Source organism: Acanthopagrus latus, chromosome 1, assembly GCF_904848185.1.
Source record: "Acanthopagrus latus isolate v.2019 chromosome 1, fAcaLat1.1, whole genome shotgun sequence".
NCBI classification, from domain to species: Eukaryota; Metazoa; Chordata; class Actinopteri; order Spariformes; family Sparidae; genus Acanthopagrus; species Acanthopagrus latus.
Genome location: NC_051039.1, coordinates 2,423,839 through 2,435,778, shown reverse-complemented (window position 1 = coordinate 2,435,778; position 11,940 = coordinate 2,423,839). Strand labels below are relative to the sequence as shown.

At 41.5% G+C, this 11,940-nt stretch overlaps 1 protein-coding gene across 8 annotated transcripts in view; it reads left to right on the top strand.

The window, feature by feature from the left end:
- The window catches only part of myom2a (myomesin 2a), a 39,267-nt gene that overhangs the window by 3,789 nt on the left and 23,538 nt on the right, over positions 1-11,940 (top strand). For 3 of the 8 annotated variants that reach the window (XM_037107514.1, XM_037107499.1, XM_037107522.1), the window contains exons 1-3: positions 7,110-7,154; positions 9,006-9,138; positions 10,865-10,957. In XM_037107514.1, the coding sequence (XP_036963409.1) occupies positions 9,032-9,138; positions 10,865-10,957 (200 nt within the window). In that variant the 5' untranslated portion in view covers positions 7,110-7,154; positions 9,006-9,031. Of the gene's footprint in view, positions 1-320; positions 1,034-5,757; positions 5,828-7,102; positions 7,155-9,005; positions 9,139-10,864; positions 10,958-11,940 lie in introns of those variants that run through there. The other 5 variants (XM_037107508.1, XM_037107491.1, XM_037107530.1 and 2 more) reach the window with 4 other exon arrangements.

Sequence of the window (11,940 nt, the reverse complement as noted above, 5' to 3'; positions counted from 1 at the left end):
GCAGCAGCGGTCGTGCCTGCTCGTCTGCGACAGGCACACACTTACAACCACACACACACACACAACACACAACACACAACACACACACTTCAACACACACGCACACAGAGGCTGGGTTTGACTGTGTCTCCTCCCTCTGAGCTGCTAGCTCCCTGTTAGCTCTGGGGAGATGCAGTAGCTCTGCACTGGAATGGTGGTTTTGCTACGCCCTGCCCCCACCGAGCGCTCTGATTGGACGAGCTGTGAACGTGAAGGCGAGGCAGAAGGGGGGGAGGGAGGGAGGGGGAGATGTGAGGAGGAGGGGGCTTCTCCTACAGCAGCAGGGGGGGAGTGAGGAAGAGTGAGAGAGGGGAGGGGCGAAGCAGGAAGCTGCATCGGCCTGATAACCTGCCTCTCTGTCCTCCCAGCAGCACAGGGAGCCACAGACTTCCCCTCAGCCGGCACGTCTCACATGCTGCCACGGCACCCAGAGGTGTACGTGCAGAGGGGCAGCGCGACCACACGGTGATGTCATCATCCCCTCTTCCTGCCGCATCACACTCGGCATCAGCTATAGGATGAAGGGCATCAGATACAAAGAAAACCATCTGTCAACAGCTCCTCATGTAAAGACACTCGTGACTGACTGGTTTCTTATCTCCTACAGCGCCGTCCACTCCCACAGCAACTGGTGTCAGCTTCACTTCAACAAGACGCTCAGTGACATGAGGGTGCACGTGAATGTTGGCTTCAAATATGTGCCTAGTATTATACAAACCTCTCACTGTAGCGTCAACACAAGATTCAGTCAGTTTTTACTCTTCAGACGTACATTATCATCATCTCAGCAGTCTGTGGTGTTTAAATGAACAAAAATGAAGGAAAATAAAGAAGATGACAGAAAGAAAAGAAGAAAAGTACCGCTGATACTTTTCTACACTGGGTTGGATTCTTGCTCTTCTCCCTCGTTCAGCCCCCAGTCCAGGTCACATCTCTGGCTTCTTTGTGATGTAGAGACTCCAGATGCTTTCTCTCACCGTGGATAAATAACAAGGTTTGAGATCTGTTATAATGACATAATACAGGTTAACAAGGGTGATGAATGTGTCCGTGGCCTGAGGTAAAGGAGATGAGTTATACCACTCGCTGCATTCATGTGCATGTTCAAAAGTTCTTGACTTTTGTGGTATTTTTGCTTCCAGTAACTGAAATTTGCGACTCAGCGCTGCAGATTTCACCCTCAGACTTTAATTTTCAAAGTGAAGGTGATATTATCGCTGCTGTGAAACACTTTGTGGAGGTTTGTAGACGACGCTAACCTTTACAAATAAAGAGATACTTGTGCTCCACGATAAAACGAAACGAAACAAAAGACTATGTTGAAAAATAACTTTGCGAGGTTTTCTGACATTATCAGGCAGCCCTCGTATAAAAGCTCCAGAACCAAAAACTTATGAAAAACTCTTCTTGTTTTGTTTCCAGTTACATAACTTCTATTAACTCCATGTTCTGAAACCATCTTTTTACTCTGATGCCTAAATTTGTACGTTACATAACCAGTCAGATACCAGCGTGTTTAAAAAGATGTTTTATTCTTTAACTGCTCACAACTGACCCTGTACTGATGTGACATGATGGCTGTCATCGTATTGTTCTCGTTAAACCATTTCTAAAGCGAACACATACACAACGATAGCCACAGAACTTTCTTTTGTCATCTAGTTTAATAGTTTCAGTAGCTGAGAAGGAACACAAATATCCACAAATGCTAATTGTAAGATTGAAGACACGCAGATCTGTAGATGTTTGATATCGGCTACTCGTGCAGTTTTATCTGTTACAGGTTCGCAGGACCTGCAGTGTCTCGTTTCTAATGAATAAATTAGGTGGTTAGTCATCGAGGCCCAATCCAGCTTCCAGTCTGGACAGCAAACAAAACAAAGACGTGAAGAGAAAGAATAACCAAAAAGTGACTTCATTTGTAGTTTGCACATAGAGTAAACTTTTCCTGACTGTCGGGTAGTTGATTACATTCAGCTCCAGGTGTAAATCAGTGACTCATTAGGAGACTCGTACTAATATAACTCCAGATCCAGACCTCAGGATTGTATTTCACTCTTCAGTTTTATATCTACAGTCAGTGTTTATCCCAGTGATGGAACATTTACTCAAATACTGTGCTGCTGTGGAGTATTTTCCTGTTTCTGCTACTTTATACTCCTCTTCTTCATTTACTTGATTAACCAATTACTTTGCTGATTCAATGCTGCATCAGAGCCAAAGTAGTGAATATTATTTTGTTTTAATTGATTTGTTTTTGTTGAATTCTAATAAAAAATATGAGGAAAAATGCTGAAACTCATCAAACCATCGTATACAGCATAAACATGTACATGTAAATAAATGTGTAATTTCCTTTTTCTTGCACTTTTGATACTTAAAAATATGACAACATTTTAATATTAGATAATGACTTTTCTCTCACACAGTGTCTTTAACTCAATTATGATATTTGGGTGTATTTTCCCTCATTACGTCTGTGAAGCGATCATCAAAATAACAGACACTGTTTCTAAAACCCAAGATTGACTTTAGTCATGCTGAATAAAACGGTGGATGTTCAGAGAAAATCATAAACCGAGAATTAGAATTAATTCCATTCCGTTTTTGTTCACCAATAACTGAATAAGAGCTGACTTTTATTTCTTCATCTGCATTATAGTTCAGATATTATAGTCAGTTTTTGATTGTGTTAAACTATCAGAGATAACAAGAAGTCAGTGAGATAATAAGCCTTCCTCCATCCTCTCAGATGTAGTAGTATCAATGTTTCCTCTCATCTAAACTGTGACTCATTATAAAAAGAGTCCTCCTTTAATTACAGGCCTCACATGGTTGGAGGCTCTTTTTGTCATTTGTTCTGAAGCCTGATGCAACAAATCTCAGCATTGCTGTACGTAGTCGACCCCTCCTCTCTCCCCCCTGCAGCTCCGCTGCGTCACCGCGCTGAGCGTAACGCCACTCGCGTCTGCTGACTCAATGACGCACTAAATCCTCTGACGTCCCTTTTATTTCCCCTCCTCACTGAGCGGCTCTGATTTAGGGTTTCCCCTCCTTGATTCCTCTCCATCCTGCCCCACGTTCCCTCCCCTCCTCCCCTTGTCCCGTCGTCTTCTGCCAGCTGCAACCACGAGTCAGCGAGTGCATGAATGAATAGGCAGCTTTCCCCCCTACAGAGCCCCAAAAGAGCTGCTCGGAGGAGCGACGGGGAGGAAGGGAGGGTGTAGTGATCATCCACTCCCCCTCTGAGGGAGAATGTCCTGCCTGGTGTCATGGCTGCTTCAGGGTGACCTTCTCTGCTGACCTTCATGTAATTAAAGTGTCTCCACTGGCACACAAACCCAGTAAATCTGCAGTATCTTTCATGAAGCTAATTAATGATGATGAGGAGATTCAAGGTTGATTCTCAGGCAGTTCTTAGGATTCGCCTGTAAACCTGTGAAATATGACCGACATCTTTGTGTCTCCAGCTTTTTTACATGTGAGGTTTTGCTTCTAACTTGAAACAGATTCAAGGTAACATTTAGTGAAAAGCTTCTTTATTGATGATTCAAGATGAAAATGAAAATTGGGTGTTCATCTCCAAGGAAACATTAATTTGTTCCTTATATCTGACAGGAATTCACCAGAGGAACACTCATGAAACGTGGATGTGATCACAACATTTAAATTATTTAACTTAATAGATTTTTGTGCTCAGCTGGACATATTTATCTGATGGTGGCGCTAGAGGGAAAAGGTCGAGGGGGGTTGTCACCAAAATCATTAGCCACTCATTCTCATTATTCTTTTGATCTGTGGAAATCAGGTCAATAGTTTTGGGGTGTTGTTATAGGGAGGTTCTGAAAAAGTTCAGCCAAGTTATTTGAAATTCTCCATGTGGGAGCCAAGAACATCCAGACCAGACACTGTGGAGATAATGTCTGAATAAGATATTTGACTAATGATCGAAGTGTTGGACTGATGATAAAAAAAAAAAACAATATATTAGAATTTCTCCACCTGACTCGAGTCCCAGTCTGATCACAGAGGACTCAGCTGTTGAATCAGTCTCAAACTCCTAAACTCAGAGGTGAATGTGGCTCCGCAGAGACGAGGCCCCTCAAAGTTGTGGACTTCCAGCTCATCATATTATCATGCTCCAATAATCTCCTTTATTCCCACTACAAACATGCTGTGTACTGGGGCCAGAGGGAGGACGGGAGACTGGAATTCCGCGGGAGACTCACACACACACACACACACACACACACACACACACACACACACACACACGTGTCAACTGGCATGAATACAAAAAGCTTCTAACAATACAGCAGCACCGCAAACAAACATCAATTAGTTGATGCTCGTGATGTTTGAGGGGGAGAGAATGTCAGTGTGATGGACGATCGTCTGCTTGTTCACCCAAAAATTTTAAATTCACTCATTATCTACTCACCCTCACACTAAAGGACAGGAGGGTGAAACATGTCTGGAGCTTCACAGCAAAACAGAGTCGCAGCATTCTCCTGAACAACTGAAGTAGCTGGAGACGTGAATATAAAAACAAGTTTGAGATCCGAGCTGATCTGAAAAGATGTTATTGACACCCTCCGCCTGGGGTCGAGGTTGTGCACCTACATTTATCTCAGCAGCTGCAGTGAAGATTTTAAAATTCTGCTTTAAAAACGGCTTCAGGAGACTTTGATCACACCACATGAGCTTGTTTATACTTTTTTAAAAGTATTTTAAAAGTCCCCAGTTACTTCAGTTGTGAGGGAGAAATTAAAATGTTAAAAAAAAACAACCAACCAAAACATAAGATGACTCTGAACAGCTCATCTGGAATAATCCACAAGAGAGAAGACTTGAAACCATTTTTGAAGGTCAATCTTTGAATATTCACTGCAGCTGCTAAGATAAAAGTGTCTGAAGCCGGTGCACAAACTTTACCCCACGCTGAGTGTAAATAACATTAATATTATAATGTTTTAAATCAAGTCTCCAGCTGCTTCAGTTGTTCAGCAGAACGCTGCAACTCTGTTTTACTGTGAAGCTCCAGAAATGTTCTGTGGACTACAAGACTTTACCTGACTTTATATCATCAGGAGGAGGAGAGGATGAATAATAATACAACTAATACAACTGAAATTCTTCTCTTGTGACGATCTTTTAAATATATATTTGAAAGCAAACATTACAATCATTATGTGACTGTTACATTTTCATTCTCCCCGTTATTAAACTTTCCTGAATTGTTCACATTTGTATTTTCGCTCCACGTTTCTTTTTATTCCATTTGTTACGGGTGGTTTTTATTTCTGTGTCTTTATGCTGCTGTCAAATATTTTTAATCTCACTTTCGAGGAACAAGTTCAATAAACCTTTTAACTCCAAACAATAACTAAGGTTCAGCTCCTGGCTGACAGTCTTCATCTGATCTGCATGAGATAAAGAGACGAACACATTCCAGCTCTATATTTACAGATCTGCTGGTCGTCCACTGCAGCATCGACCTACTGACACCAGGTGGCAGCATTGAACAGTGAATAACTCCAAACTGAGTGTTGCTTTAAAGGGCAACTCCACTGATTTTCCCCATTAAGCTCCACTGGTTTCAGAAAGAAGTCAGATTGTATGTAAGCTTATGAGAAAATGAGCCGACTTCTCACTTGGTTTAATACACCGGTAAACAGTTTCTTTACGAGTTTAACAGCTGATTGTTTGTGTTTGCAGGAGCGTTTGCTTCTCGTATGAAGGCGGGAGGTGGACGGTCTTCTGGACTCCGTTCGTCAGGACTCTTGCAGTAAGTGACCATCCGATAATCTTCACTTCTGTTTGTTTGCATCGATGTTAAGCGAGTTATTCAAAGCTGAGATGTTTGAGGGTTTCTTTGTTTCACCATCTTAAACATTTGTCTTCGATTTGTCCTAATAACTCCTCCTAAACCTTCACAAAGTGCATCCTCTCTGATCAGGTGAAAATAAGAAGTAGAATGTATTTTTTATCCCCCTTCAGCCGGTTTTTAAATATTGGTGCCTCCCATGGCGTCTTTCTTCGTTCTGCCACTGGAGGACGCTAAAAACTCACTTTTTTTTTTTAAACCCCACACTTAGAGGCTTTCAGGAGGACGCTGAATGCGTGTTTTGAGGTTTTAATGAGTTCAGGTTGTAACACAGACTGTTCTGTAAATGTGAACAAAGTTGAAGTCCAGCCCTGAACAGAGGAGAGGAGGTGGTGGTACCTCAGTGAAGACACGTGGGAACAACTGCAGACCATCTGGGCCATAAACTCAAGACCGACCGCCTCTTCTGAGCTCACTCTGGTGTTTTATATGAGATCGAAGCTTCATCTCTGCTTCACTTCTCCTCTCTGTGTCTTCAGTCATTTTTATTTCTGAAATAGACTTGTGAGTAAAAATAGCAGCTCGGGCTCTTGTACAGTAAGAATCGGGGGTGTCACTGTATCGGAGGACGAGCTGTTAAAAATAGCCTGACTGTTGGCCACAAGTGTTGAGCCAAGGAGGACATGCTGTCTCCAGAAACCTAAAAAGGTCTCATAAGGCGTTCAGTGTTGGGATTTGCCAGCAAATTATCTCAAAACCTCTTCCAGGCTTTTGGCTGAATGAATATTGGTGAGATCTGAAGGTGAAGTACATCTTATTAATCTTGTTTGAAGCCAATATTCCTGCCAATAACAGGAGGACGGGCACCGTGCCATTTCAACATCGATTCAAGGACTTCAGAATTGAGTTATTGCTGTGTGGAAACTGTATTTAATCATAGAAATCCAGCCTCTGTAAACATTTATAATTTTCTTTTAAGTGCTCCCTGAAAAAAAGAATCTCAAAATAATCCTTAAATTAAATAAATGCAGCGGATTAAAAAACATACCTAGTAAGTAATTCAATAAAATTGCAGGTACGGATGCGCACTCCTCATCTCCAAAGTGCAGAATGAGAACAAAATTTGGGGGTAAATGCTATATATAGTCTAAAGTGCGTCCATACATGGGGTGGAAGGGGAACAGCATTCCTCTGGTGAGAGGGTAATATTTTTGTTACCATCAGCAAGTGCTTCCCAAGCGGCATCAGGCTGGTCTGCCACCGCTTTGCGCTGTTTTAATCTCTTGGGGTAAGTCACTTTTCTTCTTATTTGCTCTCCGGTGGGCTCATTTCATCAAAGAAATGACTTTCACTAGATGATTTTCAGAGTAGGAGGAGAAGGTGTCTGCTGTTAAGTGTTGAGATCAGTGAAATGTGTTGCGGTAATGGATGGCTGTAGATAATCTGTCTCAGCAGCAGCCTGTTGTAATCTCCCTGAGCGGTGCTTCCTTAACATACCAGGGCATTAAGAGGCTGCTGACCCTCTTTTCCCCCCCAACTTGTGTCAGCCAGAGAGACTCAGGTAAAACTGTTCTTGTGCTGGAGTAATTTAATTATACAAGGATGGAAGTGTAATCACCCCGAGGCAGAGTGAGGACTTGAAGGCTGGTTTAGGAAATGAGTCTTTTTCGATTTAAAAGAGCCGACACAGTCCGATCAGCCTCGTTTCCTGCGCGATGGTTTTAATTAAATAATGCGAGGCCTGTGCACTGCGGCTAATGACTCTATTTCCTTCATTTCTCCAATCATGGAATAGACGGACTGCTGCAAGCTATTCATAGCTGAGCTGTGTGAGGTTGTAAGGTGAAACATTTGAAGTGCTGAGCTCTGGTTTATGCAGGAACTGTCCTGAAGCCTCATAAATGCTGGACTTTCTATGAGATAAATGTATTAATGTAATAGTTGTGTGTTCTCTTTATATCAGTGTTTTAGCCACTGGAAGTTTCATAGACTCTCTTGATTCTTTGTATGTTTATTCTCAGCCTCAACAATCTCTTTCTTTTCACTGGATTGGGTTGAAATTTGTCCTGAACATCCACGAGACTCTAAGGATTGTTTACAACACGGGAAAATCTGCAGTCAAATAACTAAATAAGTAGATTTTTCAGCTCTGGTGCTATATTTAGTGACATCCGTGACACTGATTTTTTTCTTTTTTTTTTTAATGCAGGAACGATCAACTTTCCAGATGTGACAGAATGACGTTAATACACAAAATAAATATTTATGTGCAAGAAAGTAAAAAAACTATTTGAATTAATATATGTTCCTACTAAGTTTCCTTATAGACTTTTAGATGTTCAGGACAAATTTCAAGCCAATCCAGTGAGAAATAAGTGATTTGTGAAGCGTCGGATACACAAAGAATCAAGAGTATTTGCAGGACAGCTGTAGGATCTTGTTGGGAAAAGTTTCTTGATTTTGGGTGACGATAAGCTGACAAGCTAAAGATAACCTCTAAAAATATTACTCAAGAGTCGGGATTGCACCGAGGTTTGACTGTTGATGCTGCACGCTGTACATTTAAAAGATGACCGCGGGCCTCATTTCTAAAAATGTTCTCAGTTTAATACTTTAGCTCAGTCTTAAGATCATTTCTGATGCTTGTTTTTAAATTCGTAAAAGACCCTGAGCAGGTGATCTAAAGATCTCAAATCAACCTAAATTGACGGCACCTGACTTTGTGATTTCCCCTTGTTTCATCTCACATAGCCACTGACAAAAACTGAAACATCGTGTGAACAAAAGAAAACCAAACACGAAGCTCTTGGAGTTTGTTGCTGCTGCAAATTGTTTGTAAAGCTCAACCCCACTGTTGCGTCCCAAACTGCAATATCTCTTCATAACCAGCAGGGGAATCACTTAAGTCAGGTCCAGGGTTTGCTTCGAGATGAGATCACTTCCAGGTCAAAATAAGCTTTTTAAATAAGTCTTTATATGTGCTGCTAGAGCCTGTTTATTATCTGAGGCCCCGGATAAATGTGTACCTCAGACTTCACAGTTGCTGCAGTAACAATAAAGAGACACTCAGACAGGCTTGTGCTGACATTGTTATCATGGTTAACACATGTTTGGTCTCCCCTCCCCCTGGTGTCCTCAGCCAGGTCTCCTTGAAGTGTTCCAGTCATGGCTACCAAAGTCATACCTTGGTATAAGAGGAAGCATGGGAGCCAGGTCAAAACTGATTATGCTTATCAACACTCTAAAACTGTTGTCAAGCAGCATACAGAAAGGTACGAAGGTGGATTTCACCTGCTGCTTTGAGAAGCTCAGCTGCTGCTGCTGCTGCTTTGCCAGGTAGAAAACTAGATCAAGCCGCTGCTGAGAGAGGAGGGGTCTTCGTTTTACTGCTGCCACGGTACACATCTGCTTCCAAGTTGCAAAAGGATGAAGTTTGGAGTGAATCTAAAGTTTCCTTCACAGCAGTCACCACACAGAGCAGCCGGACTCGTCAAGCATTTCTGCTTTTTTCTAGTTATCTCCGTTCAGTTTACATCATCCCAGACTAGATCATTTGTCGATGTTATCTAAAGAGGAAAAAGACAACTTTTATAACAAACGCAGCATTAGCAGCATGGCTACGACTAGCAGTCTGGCTACTGTCCAAAGCAAGAATCAACTGTAAGAATCCCAATTTGAAACCCTGATCTCAGTGCTATGAAAAGAAGTTTTGAAGTCATCTTGATAAGGTGCTGATGAGAAACACATACCAGCAGGGGAACATAATTTGACACAACACCGGGCTGCTCTCCATTGAGTGAATTCCCATTGGTTCACTTTTGTTTTACCATAATCTGACCTCAATCTTTCCAGGAAATATCCAGCCCGGTTGGAGACCGAATAACTCAGTAAAAGTGAGATTTACAAGGATCTGTATGCAGATGATTCATGTCTTTCTTTCCATTACTTTGTGCAGTCAGTGTTTATTTCAGAATAAAAAGCAGGGGGCGCCGCATAGCTCAGTCGGTAGCGCGCGCGACCCATGTGCCGAGGCTCTGCAGCGGACCTGGGTTCGACTCCCGGCCCGGGTCCCTTTGCTGCGTGTCACTCCCTGTCTCTTACCCTGTTTCCTGTCTAACTCTTCAGCTGTACTATCAAATAAAGCCAGAAAAGGCCAAAAAAAAATACTTAATAAAAAGCAAAAAATTGTCTATTACCGGTAGAAACGCTAAGATCATTGCAGACAGGCCCTCACTGACTTGCTACAGACGATGCTAACGCTGATGTTGCTCTGCAGCCAGATCTGAGCCGCAACAAGCCAGCCCCTGATCACCGGGTCGTCCTGTAGAAAGCTGCCCTGCTGTCATGTAGCCTCTTGCTTCATGCCAGAGGCAGCCTGACACTCCTCTGAACCTGACCTACATCTGGGGCCAGATGTCACAGCTGTAGGTCTCAGGACTGATCAAGTTTCTCAAGACGTTTTCCATGACAGTGATTGGAAAAGTGTATTGTTTTCTATGCAGACAGAGTGTAAATGAGTTGGATCAACCATGTAAAGTAGTTTTTAGATGAAATCTTACTCATGAGTCTGCATCAGCTGTCAGTAAGGGGAAGTTCATGCAAATGAAAAGCTTCTGCAAACGTTGAAGTTGTTTGGCTGATCTTTACTAAATTAGATTTAAGCAGATACGTTGATTAAATACGAGTGGATTTCTCAGGATACTCTACATATAGGTTAGGATTTAATTATATTGGCAATAAAAAGAAGAGAAATCTGCCTCCAACTACAGATACAGAGAAGGAAACACAAATGTAGTCCAGAAGTTGAACATGGATTGGCAAAACATTCGAAAGAAAAATTTCTTTTGCACCAATATAGAATTACTTAAAAATCAAAAATAAACCTTCAGTGGATCGTGACTGATTTCAGCTCAGCGACTGCTTCTGCAATGCTTAAACCTGAAAAACGTCCGTTATCTTGATTCCTGTTTCTATAACGATGTTTCGTCCTCCTGACAGGAAATCAAGCTCTAAATCAGTGAGCCAGGTGCAGGCCCAGGCCACAGAGGCTATGGCGGAACCAGCGTACACCATCCCGGTGTTCCGGCAGAGGTGAGTTCCCATTGGCTGCTGCCATATGTCAGGCTATTTTAAGTGTAAGGTAATACTGAACTACAGTCTCTACTAGCTGACCTCAGTCAAGACAGCACATTTCTCCCATCTTACTAGTTGTTCACTTTTCAGTACGGATCATTTTGAATTGTCAATTCAATCAAAAGTGAATCAGCAGTCGGAACGCTCCGTTAAATTAAATTACACCTGTCGGGCTGATAGAAACAGTTGGTCAGTGATGAATGAACTCTACTGTTGCTTGAACTGAGTTTTAAATAGTTACTTCTTACTTTTTAATTGTGAGATGGCAGTTCCCATGTAGATTCAGACAGAAGACTTGAGATGAATCGTTTAGGGAAAGACTAAGAGTTTTAATCGTTCAGGATGTATTCAATATAAAGTCTGTATAAGATAAAGTCAACGTTTAACTCATGTTGACATGGTGAATTAATAATCTCGTGCATGTAGTTAGTATGAAGATGAATAGATCACTTTAAGTTATATGTTGGTAACAATGTCATCGCAGTTTATAGAGCCCACCGATACACAGTTTTGGGAGTCGATGCTGATATTACAAACGGCAGTATCGATATATATCGGTTGATATACACAGTTTTTGCAGTAATTCCTCAACCACTGGACAGAATTAGAAAATCAACCTGGGCATCATTTTCTGCATTGTTGTTTAAAACCAAAACGTTTCCATTTCGGCCAATATCATGATATCTGAGATATATCAGCTGATAATATCGGCCAACCAGAATATCAGTCGGGCTCTAATAGTTACGAAACTTTAAATCTAGATGTGCGAAATAATAGTTGATTTAAATAAAACTTAAAACTAGTATTAAGAGAAAAGAAAACGAGCTTAAAATATGTTTTTTTACTCACAATACTAAAATAAATTTAAAAAATATATAATAATGAATGTTTTTATTTCAAGTCTTTGTCAGTTTGCTCAAATTTGTCAACATAAGAATCAT